This window comes from Colias philodice, chromosome 23 (assembly GCF_061535455.1).
Source record: "Colias philodice isolate Cphi_HAF_F1 chromosome 23, ilColPhil1 Martin Lab GWU primary, whole genome shotgun sequence".
NCBI lineage: Eukaryota > Metazoa > Arthropoda > Insecta > Lepidoptera > Pieridae > Colias > Colias philodice.
In genome coordinates this window covers 6,610,827-6,633,270 of record NC_143108.1, presented here as the reverse complement: position 1 = coordinate 6,633,270, position 22,444 = coordinate 6,610,827, and the positions used below count along the sequence as shown (strand labels likewise).

Below are 22,444 nucleotides of genomic sequence, written 5' to 3'. Positions count from 1 at the left end.
ATAAGAGAAGATAATATATTGTGCAAGTGAGATAGCATGATATTTGTTAAGCGTTGGTTAATTTATGGAGTTTCAAAATTAACTATTTTGTGGTATTCTTGTACTTTTAAATAATGTCACAAAAGAAATAATTGTATAATGATAATCCAATATTGAATATGCGGTGTTCATATTATAATCGTATATAGCTTACGTAACCATAATATTGTCTAATCTTTATAAAAAATAATATTCTTCTACATTGTATATGCTGTCGATAGAATAAATCTGATTAATATAATATGTTGTTTTTTTCATTCACTTGACTATAGTTATATTGTAATTTAATTCCATATTGCCATGAAAGGTATGAAAATAAAACGAAAATCATCAAAATTTAACAGTTTATTAGACACACAGGGATACAATATATCACATACCTACATATTCTAGTTCCTAAAGTACGCGCCATTAATTGAGCTAAAAGTCTCTGTTTCAGTCAGTATTCTTCTCACCTTAAATGCTTCTAGAATGTTCTATTTCTTTCTAGAAGCTTAGCAATAAACAATAGTTTATATTTTATTATGGTAAACCATCATATCAAATATAAGTAACAAATGTGTACAAGTCACACACACAGCTTATTATATTAGCTTGTAGAATGTTCTAGATCCTTCTAGAAGCTACTTCTTTCCCTTCTTCTTGCCCTTGGGCTCCGGTTCGGGCTCGGGCTCAGGTTCAGGCGGTGGGGGAGGCCAGTACTTGTCAAAGAATTCGTCAGTCGCCGCAAAGCTCAGGGGTAGGATGTGGTTGCGACGGTGCCATTCTTCACGGTCCGCTTCTTCTTGCTCGTCGAGGAGACGCTCGTCTTTGGCGCGGAGCTGTAAGTCAGTAAGTGAGTAAGTAAGTAAGTAAGTGAGAACACTTTTTTTACTTATGCAACTGAGTAGAATAGACTTTGTTCTAATGATTGATAAGAAGATATTAACGTGTAGTGTAATTTAACGTATTTCAATTTAAATATTTGCACACCCAGACGCACGCCTTAATATTGTAATAACACCTTTTTTTGTTACTACATACTTGCCAATAAATGTAATTTGAATTTGAATTTGAAGATAAAATGTTTATTTTATTCTAATGACATGTAAATTAGGTAAAAAACGGTTGAATCGATACGGTTGAAATTAAATTTGCTAGTAAATAAAACTACACATTAGCTGCTATCCCTAGGTATACATTGCATGAATATTTTATCGAACTACCTACGTGATGAATAACATAAAGGCTCTTTTTTGATATCGATAACACGATATCGCATTTAGCGCTACTTTAAAAAAGCAAAGCATTTCAAACCTCGAGTAAAGCCAAATACTCCTCCGTATCTACTTCTTTCTTCTTCCCTTTCTGCTGCTTTTGTTCCTTTTTCGGTGATTTCTCTTTCTTCGGCTTTATCTTTAGAGGCGCGAATAATCTTTTAGGGTTCCGTATTTGGTATGGGGTGTCTATTAAAATATATTCTGGAGTGTTAGTGAACACCGAACGGACGAGGTCGTATTGATAGTCTGTGCTGAACCTAAAAAAATATAAATTAGGTCCCTAGTAACATGTATTGTAGGAAGGTACACTGTTGCTTTTGAAATACATTGGAAAATATTCATAAGATAAACTTATTTTACGTCTTGCTTTCTACATTATTAAACACTTCAAAGTTTTTTTTTAATCCATACTTAACTACTAATATTATAAATGCGAAAGTAACTCTGTCTGTCTGTCTGTCTGTCTGTTACTCAATCACGCCTAAATTACTGAACCAATTTGCATGAAATTTGGTATGGAGATATTTTGATACCCGAGAAAGGACATAGGCTACCTTTTATTGCGAAATATGTACCACGGGCGAAGCCGGGGCGGGCCACTAGTATATAATATATAAAAAACCACATGTTAGAATCCTGAATCATGATAATAAACATCCAAGATAGTAACAGATCTAGTTTTTCAGTTTTAAGCTAGATAGCGCTGTGTGAAATGTCAGGGAAATATTTAATACCAAACCCGCGTTTAAACATTTTACATCTTATTTCAAGTTCTAGTTTCATACTTTCTTTGGCCAAAAATAAAGTAAAATCTGTTTAACCGTTCAACCCAAACAAAAAGGACATTTCGTAAATATATTTAAATCTGTATTTATAGTACTTGAAAGAACAAGAATACTAACAAATCATAAATATAATGTATAATATTGCTCAAATCCTTCAAAGAGCATTCATAAGCGGCGCCTTCAAACGTCACCAAATGTTTGGACATCGGCGAGGTTCTAGAACTGTCTATGGATACAGTTTCCTGGGGTTTGTAGAACACCCCAGCGTCTGTGGGGGTCGGGAGGTGTTCCTCTTCAGCTATGAACCTGGCTGCTGATAGCATGTTATCCTGGAAATGGTAAGTTCGGTTCATAAATTTTTTTTTATGAATTTGATACTTATTCAGAAATAATGCAAATGTACCTACGTAGTGGTAAATTAAATATCAATACTTCAAAAAATAAAATCTATTACGAAATTGCTGTTCATAATTTAAGCATATTTTTTTACGAAAAGACGAATCAATGCAAAAGAAAGTAAGAACAAAAGTATAGAAATAATCCGCTAGATGGCAGTTTTATCAACTTTAATATTTTTATTTTCAACCCAAGTTGGAAAAGTACTATGTATATATAAACAATTTCTCTAAATTTAATAATATAATAATAACAAATGTAAACTGCATTTGTAAAAAGTGTAACTTAACGAACCAACTCGTATATTATGTAAATTGTAAATATAGCAAAAACTTCAGAATATAAATTGAAATAAATATTCAAATTCAATTAGTATTTTAAATATTGGAGAATTATAGGTATAAAATTGGAATAAAAATACACTATTTATAATTATTTTTATTAAATTAACCAAACCTTGAATCTCTTCAGCATGCGCTGTCGATCAGCTGCATCGAACTGTTGCATTTCCTTCATCCATTCACAAAACCAAAGTATCAGAACTGCCTGGGATGCTACAGCACAGATTATTATAATTACTGCACTAATATGTAGTAATAATATTTACTCTACTAAAAGCTAAATTGATAACTTTCATATCATTATTAAATTGTTTATCTGAGTAACCATGTAAGTAGTAGTAAAATCAAAAATTTAAACCTCTCTATTGATTTCGTATTTGAGAAGGCAACTATACCATCAGCCCCCCTAGCCAAGTGGATTTCTGATACGATAGATACGTTTATCTACAGCTTACGTCAATCTCATACATTCGTAGCCGCTCATATGCTTGAGAAAAAAAAAAGGACCCCTTACTTAGCTACGCGCAACCACAGTTGCAAAAACACGATCGAGAATCTTGTTTCGCGCAACTGTGGTTGCAAAGCGACTTTCTTATTTCAATTGATTATAAACTCTATTTCATACTCTCAGAGTCTAATTTTTACGTATTTAAACCAAAGACAACTAATTGATTCGTCTATTTCTACCCAGTACTACCAACCTTTCAAACAGAATTTTGGGAATATCTTAGTTTGTATCTTACGTGTCTTACAAGGAAGTGTTAAAATATGCCGTAATTGTTGTATTTTATTGATTTCTACTCGTGTTTACTTACCAGATTATTCTCTAACATGTGTTTTATTGTTATAAAGTAATATTTTAGTGACCGTTGTAATAAATATGTAATAAAGACGACTTTAAAAGTTAGTAGACTTTAGACGATTCCATAACTTTTTAAGGTATACGGTAATCATATATTGTAAAAATAACACAGTTTTGTATAGTATTATTACAATAGCAATCGATTACAGTCAATATATTTGAAGTACTCCTCTCGCGGAAGTCATAAATTAAGTTTTAATAGCGGTGCGTCAAACGCGCGGCGCACGTTCCAGAGCACTAGCAAAGTAGGCTACCTTTATTTTTTTTGCAAGCTATTTAGCGTATTTTATTTTTGCAACTGTGGTTGCGCAAAGCATATGAGCGGGTAGTCTATTCTATTGAACGCTAGTCGCTACGCTAACAGAAATCCACTTGGCTAGGGGGGCAGGCGAGATCGTGGCCAAGCGCTCCCCTATTGTAGGTACAATAATTGTTAACCAAGCTAATCAGTTGCTTTGTTACAGAGATTAAATATTTACGTCTATCCATCTCATCATCCTGCGCACGCCTCAACAAATTGGCCAGCGTATCCAGGAACCAAAACTCAGCCAGACTTCCCTTATACTGCGTACACCCAGTAATCTCTGCCAAAACTTCAATATATTTCTGGGGAGGTGTAAGCCCTATTTTAGGAATTACAGACGGATCAATATCCGTTCTAAATTCTTCTGGCAGGACGTGAACTCTGTTCTGTTTTTCTATTTCCCTCACTCTATCTGGAAGGACTCTGCGTAAAGATGGCGTTGGGAATATCTCTGGTTCTTCTTCAACTATTTCTTCTTGTGTTTGCGTGTTAATATCCACCTCTGGTTCTGCTTCATGGATGGGTTCTTCTTCGACTACGATTGGACCTTAAAAATAAATTATGTAAGTACCTATTGGTAGACTTTGTCTTTTAAATAACCTACATATATTCCATTGAAAAGTTACATTTGGGGTTGCATTTTTTAGAGGACGCAATTTTATTTTTTTGATGTATAGGGGGGTTCAGTGTGAAGCTATCACCAAGTTTGTGGGGTCGCCACCCTTGTCCCACGGCCGCCATCTTGAAAATAGCGGTTGATATGGTTTTTACGATATATCTCTTTAACTATTTATTTGATAAAAAAAATTGTTAACATTGTTTGTTGCAAATTAAATTCTCTACAAATTTGGTCCAGTAACTTTTTGTCGTAGAACTATAAATAAAAAAGTTATAATCGAAAATGTTCAGAAATTAGAGATATTTATATTTTTCAATAAAACTTTTTTTTATCATTTTACGAAGAAATGATATCAGACCATTATTGTAGATTGTTTTTTGAGGAACAACTTTTATTTACAACATTTTTTCATTAAGTAAATAGCTAAGATTTTACAGCGCTCCGAAGTGAGTACTATTTTTCAGTACTCTTAACTATACAGTATACATATATTATGTGTGTACTAATAATAATTTGTCATCAGTAATTGTTTTTAATATTTTTAATAATTAATAATTAATTTTGCAATATTATTAATAATTAATTATTGACTGAACTGACTTGAACTCTGGAAGCGCGTTTTTTTTTACGTCGAAAAGCAGGGCTGAAATGTTCTGCAGTGTGCTTCCATTGTTCTGGAGTCTGGGAAAAGAGCCAATAGCCATTATATGTATAGTTAGGAGTACTGAAAAATTGTACTCACTTCAGAGCGCTGTAAAACCTTAGCTATTGACGTAATGAAAAAATGTTGTATATAAAAGTTGTTCCTCGAAAAACAATCTACAAAAATAGTCTGATATCATTTCTTCGTAAATTGATAAAAAAAAGTTTTATTGAAAAATATAAAAAGCTCTAATTTCTGAACGTTTTCGCTTATAACTTTTTTATTTATAGTTCTACGACAAAAAGTTACTGGACAAAAGTTGTAGAAAATTTAATTTGCAACAAATAATGCTAACAATTTTTTTTATCAGATAAATAGTTTAAGAGATATATCGTAAAAACCATTTCAACCGCTATTTTCAAGATGGCGGCCGTGGGACAAGGGTGGCAACCCCACAAACTTGGTTTTAGCTACTCACTGACCCCCCCTACACATCAAAAACATAAAATTGCGTCCTCTAAAAACTGCAAGGTTAGGCCTAAAAAATGTAACATTTCAATGGAGTAATAATAATGTGCCTGATTGGGATGATTATAAAAGGCTATTTCTGCGTCAATATTTTTTCTACTACAGGCATTTAGGTATCTCTGTTTGATTCATAGGAAATGATTGGTTTTCTTATACAAGTTTTTAAGAAATAACTTCAGTCCTTACACTATCAATAAATCACATACATAATTTTTTAAAGGATAGAAAAAAACACGAGGCGGGATTCGTAACCGTTTTTTCAATACATTTAAAATAAAATATTTATAAAGCTTTTGAATGCTAAGTCACAAACATATGGAAGACAAACGTCATCTACTTACCTAGTTCTTCAACTTCTACCGTAACAGATTCAGTTTCTTCAGAAGCAACTGGCGACCTGATGCACACCAGCCCGGTATCGGAGAACAGCTGCTGCAGCCTCTCTTTGTGAGTCACCTCGATCCGACGGGATGTCATAATGTAGTAGTGACCGAAGTTATTTTAAAATCAGACCTAAAATAATATGTATGAAGTTATAATTTAATTATTAAAAATTTCCTTTTATCTAGTGCGTTTGAGAAATAAAACAAATAATTATACGATGTGTCATATAAATTGCATTGTAATATTTTGATAAGTCTTTAATGTCAGTAGATATGATATGAATAATAGATAATTAATAGACCTAGGTATATAAATAATGAAAGAGTTTTAATATCGTAACCATTGGCTATATAAAACCTACAAAATCTTGGAAAGGTCCTTATTTATTATCAAAAGTCTCTGTCTTAGTCCATATTGTAGCTATAATTAACAATAAATTTAAATCACTTGTGTTTTTTTATGTAAGCGTTAATATTAGAAATAATAGTGAGTAGGCAACGTTCTTTAAATGTTGATAAATTTCTTAAAAAAATCAAAGAATATAAAAATAGAGTCTACCATACTACCTATAGTCAGTCAGTCAGTCTAGCATCTCCGAGGCTCATACGCCTGTAATTTATTTTACATAAATGTATAGGTACACCTGCTCAAAAGTCATCTAAAATTTATAAAATAGGGTTTGCGCACTGTTGTTTGGCCCAAAACCCCAGACAAAAATAAGTGCTATTGAACTACACCCCGCAGTGCGTACATAGACATGTAGTCTGCAATCTGTCTCTTACATTCAGGATATAGGTATTAAAATGTTTTTTAATAAGCATAGATATATTAGTTTTTGCCTCGATAAAGCAGATTTTTTTATTGGCCATTTATTTTATACTAGCTGTGTCCTGTCATCGAAATCAAACAGCATTTTAAAAGTAATTAGACTTTGTTTGACACTGGGTCTTCAATCTTCATTGTAATTCCAAATTCATCTAAATCGTAACTGTGATTTGTGGAAACTGGAAGGCAACAGACAGACAAACTTTCGCATTTATAAGTAATATTCAGCATCGATATTGCTAGAGACAGGGTACCTACTGTCTCTGACTCTAAAACTACCATTTTGAAAACGTATTCTAATTGTCCGTATTTGAAAGTTTACGTGACATTTTAACATTATCGTGTAATACTTTATTGGACGGATAAGTTTTATCCAAGCATTGAAAATAAATTGTCAAACATATTGAAGAAACTTGACGTATAAAAATCACGAAGTTAATTAATTATTTAACATAACGTGATTAATGTTTGGCTCAAATAATTCCCTAATTCCAAGAAATAAATTTATTATATAATAGCTAACTGCGGTTTTACACGCGTTAGGAAATCGTACAGGATAACGACATCCGAAGTGAAACATGTTACGCATACAAATAATAAATTATAATGAACTCTGCGATATAATTCGTCTGTCTATTTGTTATAGCTTCAAAATATATGAATGGAATTTAATGCTATAAGCAATGTAAGTACATATAGCTAGAAATTTAAATTGAAATGTATGGTCCACCTGGCATTAAACTTGGTAAATAATTACTGGATATTACTTTTAACATGATATTCATTAAAATAAATAATTATGTTATTAACATTGAGGTACTAGATAGGTAGGTACCTACTCAAGTTTAAACAGTACGAAATTTGCCTAAAAACCAACTCTGTGTTATAAGTACATTAAATAATCAAAAGCACCAATCAAAGCTGCTAAACGTTAAAAAACGAAAACAAAAGTATATTTCTAACACCACATACGTTTGAAATAAATTAGTTGTTTCCGCACAACAATAACGTCTCTATTTAATTAGTGATATGGTATAAATTGCTCTGTATAGGTTTTACATGCAGCAGACGTGTTTGGGAATTCATTAAAATATCACAATTAGCGTTCACTAATTGGGGAACCGAAATATGATGGGGCCAAAATAAAGGGGTCTTGCGAGTGGGCCCCGAGTTATGAGATTCGCGCGAGTATAAGCCGACTAAGTCAATAATCTAAAGTCTAATAAAAATGACTTATCTTAAATATGATAAAGAGGAAAGATTTGATTTTGTTTGCTACGATATATTATGTACAAAATTAAATGAATCTACTTAGCGTATTTGAAAAATTCCTGCGCTTTAATCTTTTACTTGCTCTATGGTTTTAAATCATTTGAGGTAAATAAGTACAGAAAATTTGTAATGCAGTTTTAATATTGATAAATACTGAGAGTTTACGTATCATAATAAATTTTTAACTGTTTGTACCTATATGTAAGGGTCTAAATCTATAGGTACGATAGGAATTAAATAAGTGTAGTTATGGGATTCGGAAAGCCATAGAAAAAGAAGATAAAATAAAACCGGTCAAGTGGGAGTCGGACTCGCGCACCGTATCATTAAAAAAACATTTATTGATCAAAATATCATAACAATAAAATATAGACCTCAGATTATATAGCTTTCGTATCTTTTGATAGGTTTGTATACAAATTGATTTTCAAGCTATAAGGTACCTACAGTAGAGCTGAGTATTTGGTATAAATTTCAGCTTGATACCTCTACCTACACGTTCGGAAAGACGGACTACGCAGTGGCCCTATAACGATTCCGTTTTTTTTCATATTGTGGTTTGGAACCTTAAAAATTAAATATTTTTTAAGTCTTCAGTCTATTACTTGTACCAACAGCACGCTATAATTATACAAGATATATTGCGTCACCCGTATTCGTCGCGATAATGTCCCGACACTTTATAAAAACACGTTTTGTATGAAAACTCTGTTAAGCGACATCTTTTGTGAATTTTTGTCAATGTGTAAATTTGTATGGTACTTTAATTTGAAAGGAATGAACAGTAGTGAATGAAATTCCCTTTTGCGGGGAGTTCAAAATTTGAAATGGGGGTGTACCTGGTGTGAACTGTTAAGTATTTTAGGAGGGTATTTTGAAAAAAAAAATTTTGCTCTTAAAATATGATGAGTTATGAGCAATTTTTATGAGTATTAAAGCAACTATGTATGCACTCCATAATTGCATCGCACAAAAATCTTTTAGGAGTAATGTTTTGGTAGAAAGAATGAAATATTACTGTTTGCAATATTGATTCCTATCAGTATTAATTTTCATTACTATTTTGAAGTATATTGAGAAACGTATTTTTGGTGCTTATTATTATTTTTTGTATTACATACTTCGTTCTCTATATTTGCAATAATTGTATTATAAACATTGCCTAAATTTATCTGTTTAGTATTGCATAGTAATCTCACAATAATAAATAAATCAAACTTAGGTACCTACAACTGTGTCTAGTTAGTACCTAATTTATGAGCGCTTATGAATCAGTAATACAAACACAGATTAGACCAAGAAGATCAAAATGAAATTCGAAAGCTATTTATCATTTGTTATTAGTATTACAGATCGACAATAATATGTTTTGTACCTATCTACATACAGGGAACACTTTAATAAACGTATTTTAAGACCCCTTTAAAAATAACATAGCAAACGCGTAAGTAAACATTTTTGCAATTATATTTCAATACGATAAATTTTCGACACATCTCTATACATATCGGTCTCAGGTTATGGATTCGATTCCTACATGATTGAGTTTTAGTGTGAAAATGTATAACATGGCTGTTTACATTTTGACTTCAGTCTTCAACATAAAAATACACTTTAGAGCGTATACGCACTATGCGGGTAGCCGCATTGCGGGTAGCCGTCCGGCTGACCGCAAGCACAATTATGTGGGTAATTCTCACGAAAATCCGAAATTCTTGTCCTTGGAGTTTATGTAAAAATCTAAGAAAGAAATGGATGTTACTAATATTTCTATACAATCCTCATAACTATACCTAACACTTTCACATGAGATTTTCGAGCTGTATAAATAAATAAATAAAAATGCATAACCAAAATGTTCCTAATATCATTCCCTCACTATGTCCCAAGTACCAATTTTATTTACTTTTATTTACCAAAAAAGCACAAAAATCATTCGAATCATATTCAAGTAGGCTGTATTGTATAAACATATTATATATTTATTGGAAAAACCGAAATAAGCGTTATACAGCAAAAAACGAATAAAATAATTAAATATTTATTAATGTCTCACATAAATAAATCATTCCCTCACACTATTACTGGCAGTTGAATTATGAACGCATTTCAAATAAAATACGAACGCTACCATTAGTTTTTGAAAGTTGGCACTAATGTCAATTTATCAAAATGGCGAATTTTTTGTGATTGTGTTCGGATGTGCGCTGCAAAAAGATTTTATTAATTTTATGGCTAAATTAAATTTTTGACCGTCATTTCATCACATTCTAAAAAACCAAAAGGTAAGCACTTTAAGTGATTATAAGTTGCACAGATATGATGGCTTTTGGGAGTTATTTTCTTAAGCAGAAAAATCATTTCCAAAGTAAGGTTATGTCACGAGTCCTTTACGTTTATTCTTTATTTCGTCATTCCCTCACCATCATTCCCTCATTAAAGTTTATGGTGAGGGAATGATGATATATGAGGGAATGATTTTTGGGTGGGCTAACTGGCTCTTTTTATTGTTATCTTTTAATTAACTCTTGAATTTATTGCTGCAATATTGTTGTAGGCTAAAAAATGTCAAGAAAAAAGAAGATAAGCAAAGAAGAAGCTAAATTGAAAAAGCAAGAATATGACCGAAAACGCAGGGAAAAAATGAAAGTTGATCCTGTAACACTTGAAGTACTTCGCCAAAAAGAAAGAATTAAATACCTTAAAAAAAAAGAAAAAGGTCAAGTTAAACCTATATCCGCAATGAGTTCCCGAGAAAGAAGACAAAAAAGGAAAAACTGGAAGAAAAATAGTCAAACATATAGAAACAAAACGATGAAAGTGCGAAAGAATTTAGCAAGACTGTTAGATGAGACACCGCCTCCTAGCCCAGAACCTATGCAAAATAATGATCAATTAAGAAATTTGGCAGTTATTCGGAGAAGGCAGCAACTCAGAAGACGTAGAGGAATACTTTATGCAAAAATATCCAGATTACAGGAAAAATTGAAACAAGAAATAAGAAGAAAAGAGAGATTCCGTAAGAGATGTCAAAGACAGAACAAAAATAATCAGACTTCACCAGAAGCTAAAGTATCCGCTCTCTTGAAGAACGTCCGCGTTCCTGAAATTGTTAAGAAGAAGCTTCTTCTATCAGAAGTTATTACTAAACAGCTAAAAGATGGGTACAGTAATTTAAAGAAACATAGTGAAAAGAAAAAGTACTATGAAATAGTTAAACCAGATCTTTTGAAGAAGCATAAACTACTCAGCTTATCAAAACAGTTTTTCAAACAGGATTATAAAAAGAGGGTTTCTAGAAAAGTCAGTGATAAATTGATAAAGGTCAAAAAGGATGTTCAAGATTTTTTGGAAAAGGACGAAAATTCCCGAATGTGCCCAGGAAAGAAAGATTTTATAAGGTCAATGGGACAGGTGAAACAAAAACGTTTACTTTGCGATACCCTGAAAAATTTGCACAGTAAATTCCTGACTGCAGTTGAGTATAAAATAAGCTTGACAACTTTCTGCAGGTTTCGGCCTTTTTGGGTGACTTGGGCAAACATAAAAGACCGTAACACATGCAAATGTGTAATCCACGCAAATGTTCAACGAATGATTATGAAGTTACATGAAAATAGAGTATTGCCTTGCTGTAATCTTACTAATTTCTTGACCATGAGAACATGCAATGTCTATTCAACTAAATGTCTGTTACGAGAATGTGAAGGTTGTGCAAACAAAATGCTAGAGTATAATCTTCCACAGCCAAACAGAATAGTGACTTATCAACAGTGGATGTATGAAACTACATTCTTCGAAAAAAATGGAAAGATGAAGACTTGTAGAAAACCTATTTTAAAAGAGATCAAGCTTTCACTGAGATCATTGGTACTTCAATTAGAAAAAACTTTGCCTTCATTCTTTAAACACGTTGCTACAATAACACACCAGTATCAGACCATATCAGAACTTAAAAAGACTTTAGCTGACAATGAAGTCCTTATTCACATAGATTTCAGTGAAAATTATTGTTGCAAATACAACGAAGAGATTCAGGCAGTACATTTCGGAGGTGCAAGACAACAAGTTACACTACATACAGGAGTATTATATTTACGTGAAAATGGCACTGTAAAACCCTACACGTTTTGTTCTCTTTCTGAGAATAATAGACACGATGCAACGGCAGTATGGGCACACTTATTACCAGTTTTTGAGTGGCTTAAAAATCACAATCCAAACATTCACAGAATACACATGCTAAGTGATAGTCCTGTCAACCAATACAAGAATAAGTTCATGTTTCATCTAGTATATCATCATATAAATGATTTGTTTCCGGATGCGACATTTTTTGCGTGGAATTATTCAGAACCTGGCCATGGCAAAGGTGCCCCTGATGGCGTAGGTGGCACATTAAAAAGAACAGCTGATAAGGCAGTGGCTGAAGGCAAGGACATCGTAAATTTGAAATCTCTCAAAGAAATTTTGTTGGATAGATGTTCTTCAATAAAACTATTCGAAGTTACCACTGCTAATATCGCGAAGATAGAAGACTTAGTCAAACAGTCAACAATCATTGCTGCATTTCGTGGAACCCAAAAAATTCGTCAATTTGTCTTCAGTAATGATGTCTTGGAATTTAGAAGTCTTTCATGTTGTGAATGCGCAGAAAAGTGTAAACATTTTCACATGGGATATTACAAATCTTCAAAACGTTGCATCGAAAAACCATCACAGCCAACCACATCCTTTGAATTAAAATCACGAAACAAAATATCTTATGATGATGGACATTCGTCAAATGATGTTATTTGTACGCACAGTAATATCACTTACAATATTGGTGACAACGTACTTATCAAATGGGACGAAAATGTTTACCCAGGGGAAATAATATCAGTTTCTGAGGAAGGCGCTTTAGTAAAGTGTATGAAAAGAGGAATTAAATCTTGGAAGTGGCCTAAAATCAAAGATGAACAGTTATATGCCTGGCATGACATTCTGAGGAAGATTGAGCCTCCAAAATTAATCAGTAGGGGTTGTTATTTTATAAAAGACTTAAACTAGTCTAAAAGATCTGATTAAGATTTAATTGCAATTTTAAGACTGAATCGTTTAAGATTACAAATTTTAAAAGTAGGTTACCTACTAAATTAGAAGTTAATTTTTGTTTTGTTGAGTTAATACTAAACGTTCATTTTATGTATGAGACTAAAGTTTAAAATAAGAAGTTTTTCTGTTATAAAAAATGCTGTTAGAAGAATCTTTAAGTTAGCAAAGGTTTTGTTATTAAATTAAGTGCTATAACAAATAAAAATAAGTTTAAATTAGAGTTATGCCAAAGTGCTGCAATAATTTTGTGAATCGCTGAAATTACTCATTGATCTTACTTATTGTTTAAGAACAAAATTTCATTCAATAATTAAAGATTATACTTAAAAAAAACATTTTATTTGAAAAGCTTCTTTGTCTGTAATAATAATAATCATTCCCTCACCTTGATTGTCATTCCCTCACTTTGATTTTTTTTAATGTCCTCATAACTTTTATAAAACGCGATAATGTTTGGGACCACTACATAATTAAATTAAAGTAACATTAGTACTATCAAATTCACATACAAGAAATATCAAATAATTTAAATATTTTTTGGAATTTTAAGATAGCCGAATTTCGCCATTTCGTGAAAATTACCCATGTACGTTATATTCATTTCTATGCGCACTGCGATGCGGCTACCGCAGACCGCACAGTGCGCATAGAAATGAATATTACGTACATAATTGTGCTTGCGGTCAGCCGGACGGCTACCCGCAATGCGGCTACCCGCATAGTGCGTATACGCTCTTATAGTTTGGGGCCTTTACGTAGCCCGAATTTTGGTACTTTTCAATATTGTGTTACTTTTGGAAATGGGAAAATTAATAAATAATGATTGATTACATAGGCTTGACATTACGTATATAAATAGGTAATCAATGTCCATTTGTGGTTAATTGAATATGGGCTAGAGTCAAGACTACTACCTAACTAGTCTGTCTGTCTGCCTCTTACGACTTACGCTTTTCCGCTTAAACCTCTCAACCGATTTTGATGAAATTTGGCACAGACAATCTTTAGACCCTGAGAAAGAACATAGGCTACCTTTTATCAAAACACCACGCGGGCGAAGTCGCGGGCGGAAGCTAGTTAAATATAAAACTCATCTTTACTTTCTACATACTTAAACATCACAAGTCAAAACCTACAAAAACACGAAAAAATATTACCGAAAAAAACACCCAACCAAATACTTTCCAAGTCAAATCACTCGCTCTTATTAATCTAAAAGTCATATCTAAAAATACCCCTTCGTCGTGCTAAGAGTCAAAAGTCATTATATTTAATATAGCATACTGTTATATGCGTGTCTGTGTGCGTATGTGTGTGTGTACGCACACTCAAGTGCGTGCGTTGCAAAAATCCAACTCTACGACTTGGTTAAATATCGGACGCGTGGGGAGGTATGGAGTCGCTTTGTGACAAATTTTTATTTTTGTGAACAATCTTGATGTAAAATATTAGTGTTGAAATTTTGGGGTGGTGATGAAAAAAATATAATTGGTAATTGTTTATCTGAGTACGTATATAATTGAATTTTTTATGTAAATATCTAGCAAGTGTACAAAAGATTTCGATTAGCATTCATTCGGTAGCTGTTGCGATAGATCTTATGTACAGGAGAATACATAGTTTCTTTGGTAAGTTGCCATAAAATACTTAAATATTAACAGTTAGTGTTAAACGGTACTCTTTCCTCAAATCATGGCTCAATAGATACTTTTATTCACAGGCTCACAAATTAATAACTAAAACATCCGTGAGCCATGTTTCCTATAAACTATCTGTAATAGAATAATATTAGGCAATCTATTAATGACTTATGAGTTAGGAAAGATATTTAATATTTGCTTAAAAATATTAAAAGAAATAGTCATTTACAAGAAAATTTACTAGAAAATAGGAAATTTTTCCATTGATTACAATCGAATTTTTATAAAAAATGTAACTAAAAAATGCATTAAAGCGGCTCCACCCCACTCCTGTTCCCAACTTCCCTAACTGGGAGGTGAATGAACCTACGAAATGCACGCACACAGACACACATGCGGACAAGACGAGGTTCGTTAGTGTAGGTTAGTGTATAGCCAGCGTCCGTATGGGAAATAAAACTGTTTTTTACCGATTTTAATCGGGGTTTTTATCGATGTACTCATATTATAGTTGACGGACAGAGTAAGATTATCTTTTGTTAAACGACGTAGGTATGTAGGGAAACTAGAATTGATCCAAAAAATATGAAAGAACTTTTTGTCTGGATGTGTCAAATCAATATTATTGTTATGAAAAGACCTACATGTTTTTTAATTATTTATGTAGAAATTTAAATGTAGTAGCGATAAAATGATTTATTACTATACTTTTTTGACATTTCGGCGAGGTCGAGGAGACAAAACAGCGAAGACGCGAAGACAAAGGACGGACGTATTTTTGTTAAAAAAAAAATATCAATTCTTAAAAAAGCTTCAAAATTTTCATTTTTGTAATTAGAATTTTTCAAATGAGACCAGCAATTCCTGAGATAAGCGCGTTCAAACAAATAAAGTCCTCAGCTTTATAATATTACTAGCGGTCCGCCCCGGCTTCGCCCGTGGTACATATGAAAAATAGATGTTGGCCGATTCTCAGACTTACCCGATATGCACAGAAAATTTCATGAGAATCGGTCCACCCGTTTCGGAGGAGTATGCAGACTAACATTGTGACACGAGAATTTTATATATAAGATTATCTAGTATAGACTAGCTACTAGTTATTAGGTATTCTGTGGTATAGATGATAGCACACAGATTTACTCATTTTATATCTACATATCAGTATTTAAAAAAATCCGCTAACTTTTGAATTAACCAATTCAATTACCAACAAGAATCACATCTCTAACTAATGTAGATGTAGTTTTAATTTTTAAACACTATCCTTAAAAGTGAAGTCGCAATAAAAAATCAAAATGAATCTTAGCCGCGCTAAGAGTGTAGTTCGGTGACGGCCCCTCGAATCTCAAACGAATTTTGATGACGCTTGCTAAAAGTTAAATGACATTTTACATTTTTGAAGTTTTAGCTGCGTGTTAGTTCGGTGCTATGGGGGTAAACATCAAAGGGTTAAATAAATATTAATGTTATGTCTGGTTTTTTGTTTTGGGTAGTTTGTAAATTGTAGTTAAGGGAATAGTTTGGTTTTGGGGGTTTAGTTGTGTAGATAAAAGGTTAAGGTTAATGACCTTTTGACAATCTTTTTCTCAAATGACAATTTGATCCCTGCAATGTTTCTTCGTCTGATACGATAATAAGTTCTCTAGAGGATATCGTATTATCTCTGTGCAATTCGTTAAATCAAATTTTATGTAAATTCGTTCATTTGTTTTTTATTTATTATTTAGTAATAAACAATCATGCATAGGTAACCTTCCCTTTAACCTTTTGCATTTAGGCTAGAAGTAGAGCGAAAGACAACCGTTAGCTCTACATAAAATTATGTAGATACCTGAATTGAGTACAATAATAACATTGTTTTTTCCCTATTTTTGTCCACTCTCAATTTCTGGAAGGCTCAATTTTATTTTCTTTTAATACTTTGAAAGAAAAAATACATATACGTATTATCACGTACTACACACTGGTAAAAACCTAAGACATTTGGCATATAGATTACGATCTGAATCAGGTTATTTCATCATCATCATCCCGCATACATGCCTCCACTGCTGGGACAGGGCCCTCCTATGAGGGTAGGCCATAATCCACGACGCTGGCCAAGTGCGTTTTGGTGGATGTGACATCCGTCGTCGAACTTTTGATTCTTCAACATGCCGGTTTCCTGGCTGTTTATTATAGATACAATGCGAGCATAGCCGCGAGCTAAGCTAGTGAATATATAGTAATAGACAAATATGTACTCAAACTCAAAACTTATTTATACATAAACTTTAATAAGTGCTTATAAATTGTTTTTACAGGAACACAGACTTCAGAGTTTCAGAGTTTCAGTTTTCAGTTTCGGACATAACGCTGTTTCAGTTTTCTTAGTTTCGGACATAACGCTGGCCAAGTGTAATTTCAAAGATGTAGGTAAGCACAGATTACCAGACTACCAGAATACCACAGATGACATGACAGATTACTAAATCGTTACTACGTCATACGCCGAAATTAAATAGTTCTCAACTTCTAATAAATGCGGCTATAGACAAGAAGAAGTAGACACTCATTCTTAACTGTTTTAATTTGCGAATACGGGTTTATACGTATGCAGTTTTCTATCAAGCAGTGGCACTATGCGCAGATAAATAATAAAATATAAAAAATGGTATTGGATTCTTATCATTTGATGATAGTTAAATAGTGTTTTGAACGCTCTGAGTTACAGCTGCAAATATTGAATAATATAGTGAAGTCCCATGTCCCAAAATGGGGTAAGGGGCAGATGCATTTTTCATCTGTTTCACTGATCGATTTTATTTAGGGACAAGGAGGTGATCAGCCTTCTGTGTCCTGCCAGACCGAGACATTTTTTTTCTTCGTTTCCACCGGGAATCGAACCTAGGACCCCTCGGTTCTACGCACAAGAGTCAACCACTGTACCAAGGATTCGGTCAAATATTGAATAATACATTTAAAGCTTATTTATTTGTCCAATTGTTATCTACCATAGAGCATTAAATTAATCTACCAAGTTTACTCTTTATTTTTAAAAGAATAATAAGTAGGTACTAATGATTTTTTCTTCAGTTCTGTTATAGGTAGGTAAGTATCTAAGTAGGTAGGTAATAGTTGTCGAGTTTATTAAAAGTTTTATTTATAAGTTTATCTTGTAACTGTAACGAAGCTTATACTATTTAATTAACTCTATGATTAGCGTAAAATCACTGCATCATCATACATACACCATGCACAGACATAGTAAAATAAATGAAACCCACTCGAATGGAAATAATCAAAACCCAATACCGCATTAAGCAATAAGTATTAAAATCTTAGCCCCAACCCTTAGCCAATTAGTTAGTAAAGAACTCATCTGTGGGGGTGAACGACCGGCAATTCATACCTTAGTGGAAGGGATGCATCTAGGGGAGATGTTGGGAATCAAGCGGAAAGCGCTGGATAGGTTCTGCAGCGGCTTTAAGCGGATGGTGGTAGATTCTGTACGATGTTTTGTGAAATGATGGAAGGTTCTTGATTTGATGTTTTATGTTGTTTTGGAAGAAAGGTAATAATAAAACTATTGTGTGTAGAAATTTAAAGGAAATTTTTGTAATTATAGGGAGCTTTTTTTTCAGCGAATGATGCAGGACATGAATAACAAGGAGGTAGGTACATGCTACATAAATTTTATAAAATATTTCAAATTTTATATTTACTTACATGTGAAGATGTTTACTTACCTATTTCTCTTTTAGTTAGGAAATACTGAAAAGATTTTGATAAAACTTGGTATATCTATGAATTTATTATCTAAAAAACTTCATCATAGTTTTATTAATTGTCTTATTTCGCAGTCTGAAATCTGAAAGGTAAGTCCTAAGCGCTGTAATCTTCAACCAGTTTGTAACAACAAGGTAACAACCGTTTCAGCCGACCATCCGAGTATTGGAGCTTTAAAAGTAAATTAATATAAAGTAATTCAATCAATTTAACAATATGATCTTATAGGTAGGTAGATATATTCTACAAAAAGGAAGCCAAGGCCAATTGCATATTTATAATTACATATTATTATCTTGGATCGATTTGTAGTAAGTAAGTAACTCATTGTCAGCCCTTTGTAAGCCCAACTTATCCTAAATATCTGCCCTTAAATAAATATAATAATTGCAATAATTTAAATAATTTTCGTTCAGAAATCAAGTAAAGTTTAGTCGGAAGCAATTACATACTTGCTCTATAATTGTCAACAACTAAATTAAATTGTATTATATTTAAAAACAGACTAAAATATACATAATTTATGATGTGCATTAACTCTTAAACGACAAAAATCCATTAACAATAACCTTACTTTTAAATTAATAAAAATATTAAGTAACAGAAATCCTGAAATCAGATAAAAATTATGCTGTAATATTTATAAAATCCTACATTTAACATAAGCAACGAGAGAAATATAATTAAGCATACATGAAAAAGCAATATGAAGATAATAAAAATTTACAATGTTCAGATTATTTTAAATAGGTATGTACTTTATTAAATGTGACATAGCTATTTTTTGTTTTGTACTTGTTTGAGGACCGATTTTTCAACCCTTCGTAAAATAAATTATTCGTCCAATTTGCGTCCATTTACTTACAATAATACAATAATATAAAAAGTCGCCTGATAAACGTCAAAGAGAGCAATTATATTAAATTTTGAAACAGTAGTTTTATTCTTTAAGCGACAAATTAGTTTACACTAAGGATTAGATAATTAGCTCATTAAAGCAAGCTAATAAATAATTTAAAGCGCTGCATAGTTCAATCGTTTGTCTAGGAAGCGCTTACCGCTGCAGGGCGGCAAGCCACCCTATCTATAAGGGAAGCGATCGGTTCAGCCCCTTATGCTAACACAGTATAAAACAATAAACAATTTCTCTTTACTAATCTTTCCGGGGTAATGACCTGAAACCATTGTCTCTAATTACTGAATGAGTTTCTATTATACCGCGTGATTAGGGCAGAAATGCTTTTTTGCTTTTGTGCTTGCGCCTAGGGCGGTAGCTAAACATTGGATATAATATGCGCTGCGCCTGTGGCGGTTCTGTGTGCGTACATAGTCTGTGGTCGTCATAGATTATGCTTGGGATAGATGTGACAAAATTTGTCATTAGTCACTTATGTATTTGGAGATTGTGTGCATGTAAGTATATAGAAATTTAGGGGTATGTATGGACAATAATTTTGAAACAGGATTTTAACTTTATTACGCAAAATGTAGAACGTCAATGTTTTTTGATAACCAGTGAAAAAAAACACCGCTTAGTCCAGGAGGAATCGGCGCATGAGTACCGAAAACTATTCCACCTCAATTTTTTTACGTGATCCTCTTCAAATTGCCCTACTGATGATATAAATGCATGTTGCCATGGGGCAACCCGGTGCCATATTGTTTAAACCGAAATTGTTTAAACAATTGCAAGGAATTGTTATTTTTCAACCGGACAAATTTTTTTTATATTTTTTATCGAAATACCAATAAAAAAGGTCCAATTACTTTTCACGATAAAGTTAATATTTTCAACGATATGAATTTTTTAAGGTTTGAAAAATCTCAAATTTGGGTACTTTCGACCCATGAAAAATATATTTAAAAAAAAAATAATATATAAGTAATATTTTTTTTTCAATTCTCTATACAATAGTTAATAATATTGTTAATAGAGATTTAAGAAAATTTCATTGTTTATATCTGTTTTTTAATTGTTAACTTCGCGCGCTCACAAGTACGCGCCGCTTACCTTTAAGTATCGCCGTCTCTCTCTTACTCATGCGCTGCATCGGCCTCTGATATATATTTATAAAATTAGTTTTTATTTTATTTTTTTTCAATTTATTTGAATGTTTTTTCTAAACATCCAAGTGCGTACCCAATATAATTTTATTATTTATAAATAATTGTGATTTCAAAAAATGTTCAAATACTATTATATCTTATTATTGTTGAGATAAATGCAAAAATTACTTATGATAATAACAAAAAAGTAATATAAACTGATAAAAAAGTAATTTTAATTACATGTTTCAATTTATGCTTAAATAACTTTAAAAAAATTGATTTCAGAAAAAAAGAAACAAATTGTAGACAATTTAATTATTAATAAGATTGCTCTCTTTAAAAATCTTGATAAAGTTGATAGTTTTTAAGATAAATGATAAATAATGATTCAAGACACAGAGAGGCCGATGCAGCGCATGAGTAAGAGAGAGACGGCGATACTTAAAGGTAAGCGGCGCGTACTTGTGAGCGCGCGAAGTTAACAATTAAAAAACAGATATAAACAATGAAATTTTCTTAAATCTCTATTAACAATATTATTAACTATTGTATAGAGAATTGAAAAAAAAATATTACTTATATATTATTTTTTTTTTAAATATATTTTTCATGGGTCGAAAGTACCCAAATTTGAGATTTTTCAAACCTTAAAAAATTCATATCTTTGAAAATATTAACTTTATCGTGAAAAGTAATTGGACCTTTTTTATTGGTATTTCGATAAAAAATATAAAAAAAATTTGTCCGGTTGAAAAATAACAATTCCTTGCAATTGTTTAAACAATTTCGGTTTAAACAATATGGCACCGGGTTGCCCCATGGCAACATGCATTTATATCATCAGTAGGGCAATTTGAAGAGGATCACGTAAAAAAATTGAGGTGGAATAGTTTTCGGTACTCATGCGCCGATTCCTCCTGGACTAGCTTACATGTTTTAACTTTTAACCTTTTTGTAACCTTTCAAAATGATGAAGGAAATTTAATAAATAATTTGGTGCCAAAAGCACCATACCAACCTTACTCAGTGTCACCTTTCATATACTATAGATTCGCTATCAGAATATATCGAATCAGAATATACATTACGCGGACGGCGGAGCCACGCGGGAGAAACCGCGGGGCGCAGCTAGTACCTAGTTCGTAGTTCATAAAAAAACACAGTTCATTAACTTTCATCACACACACTTACCATTCCAATACAAACCAAACCTAACAAAAAGCCACATCAACAACATTAATAAAAAATATCATCCTAGCGTGGGATTTAAAAATTAGTTATAAAATTGTGGTGTAAAATTTGCTGAACCGGCCTAGACAAGGTTTTCGCGGCACGGCAGGTGACAGGATGTACTCTTTTATTTGTGACCACGGTCGTACACCCCGGTATAGGGTCTGTGCCCATTTGACATATTATTAATGGGAAATTATTCACCTAATTGATGGTCATATTAAATTACTGAACGCTTGTCTAGTCGATTTTGTGTGTAATTCTAGGTAATTAATAAGGGTTAATCTCTATTTTGTAAGGCTGTAAAATTGTAATTAAAGTGTTTAATTTTAGATATTACGCAATTTATATTAAAGGTATAAAGTAGGTACATTTTTCAGTAATTAATACATTTATAATG

At 32.4% G+C, this 22,444-nt stretch overlaps 3 protein-coding genes and 1 long non-coding RNA gene across 4 annotated transcripts in view; 3 read left to right on the top strand and 1 right to left on the bottom strand.

Moving 5' to 3' along the window:
- LOC149478108 (uncharacterized) overlaps nucleotides 1-5,824 on the top strand; it is a 175,099-nt gene extending 169,275 nt beyond the window's left edge. The window contains exon 2 of the long non-coding RNA XR_016317502.1: nucleotides 5,087-5,824. This is a non-coding gene — a long non-coding RNA (uncharacterized LOC149478108). The remainder of the gene's footprint in view (nucleotides 1-5,086) is intronic.
- The window catches only part of LOC149478101 (tetraspanin-33-like), a 281,232-nt gene that overhangs the window by 13,963 nt on the left and 244,825 nt on the right, over nucleotides 1-22,444 (top strand). The window lies entirely within an intron of this gene.
- LOC149478107 (uncharacterized) lies at nucleotides 562-6,253 on the bottom strand. The gene is made up of 6 exons (XM_089709933.1): nucleotides 6,118-6,253; nucleotides 4,162-4,533; nucleotides 2,936-3,033; nucleotides 2,201-2,412; nucleotides 1,336-1,555; nucleotides 562-860 (listed from the first exon to the last, which is right to left on the bottom strand). The coding sequence occupies exons 1-6, from the start codon at nucleotides 6,251-6,253 to the stop codon at nucleotides 663-665; spliced, it is 1,236 nt and encodes a 411-aa protein (XP_089566059.1). The 3' UTR covers nucleotides 562-662.
- On the top strand, nucleotides 10,804-13,318 carry LOC149478106 (uncharacterized). Its single transcript, XM_089709862.1, has one exon. The coding sequence runs from the start codon at nucleotides 10,823-10,825 to the stop codon at nucleotides 13,307-13,309; it is 2,487 nt and encodes an 828-aa protein (XP_089565988.1). The 5' UTR covers nucleotides 10,804-10,822; the 3' UTR covers nucleotides 13,310-13,318.

Bases quoted from the DNA above. Each gene is read 5' to 3' on its own strand.
- LOC149478106 (XM_089709862.1), top strand. From the start codon at position 10,823: ATGTCAAGAAAAAAGAAGATAAGCAAAGAAGAAGCTAAATTGAAAAAG.
- LOC149478107 (XM_089709933.1), bottom strand. From the start codon at position 6,253: ATGACATCCCGTCGGATCGAGGTGACTCACAAAGAGAGGCTGCAGCAG. The intron at 3,034-4,161 runs GTAAATATTTAA...TCTGTGCTGTAG, and splicing joins GGATGATGAGATGGATAGAC to CATCCCAGGCAGTTCTGATA. The intron at 861-1,335 runs GTTTGAAATGCT...ACTGACTTACAG, and splicing joins AGTATTTGGCTTTACTCGAG to CTCCGCGCCAAAGACGAGCG.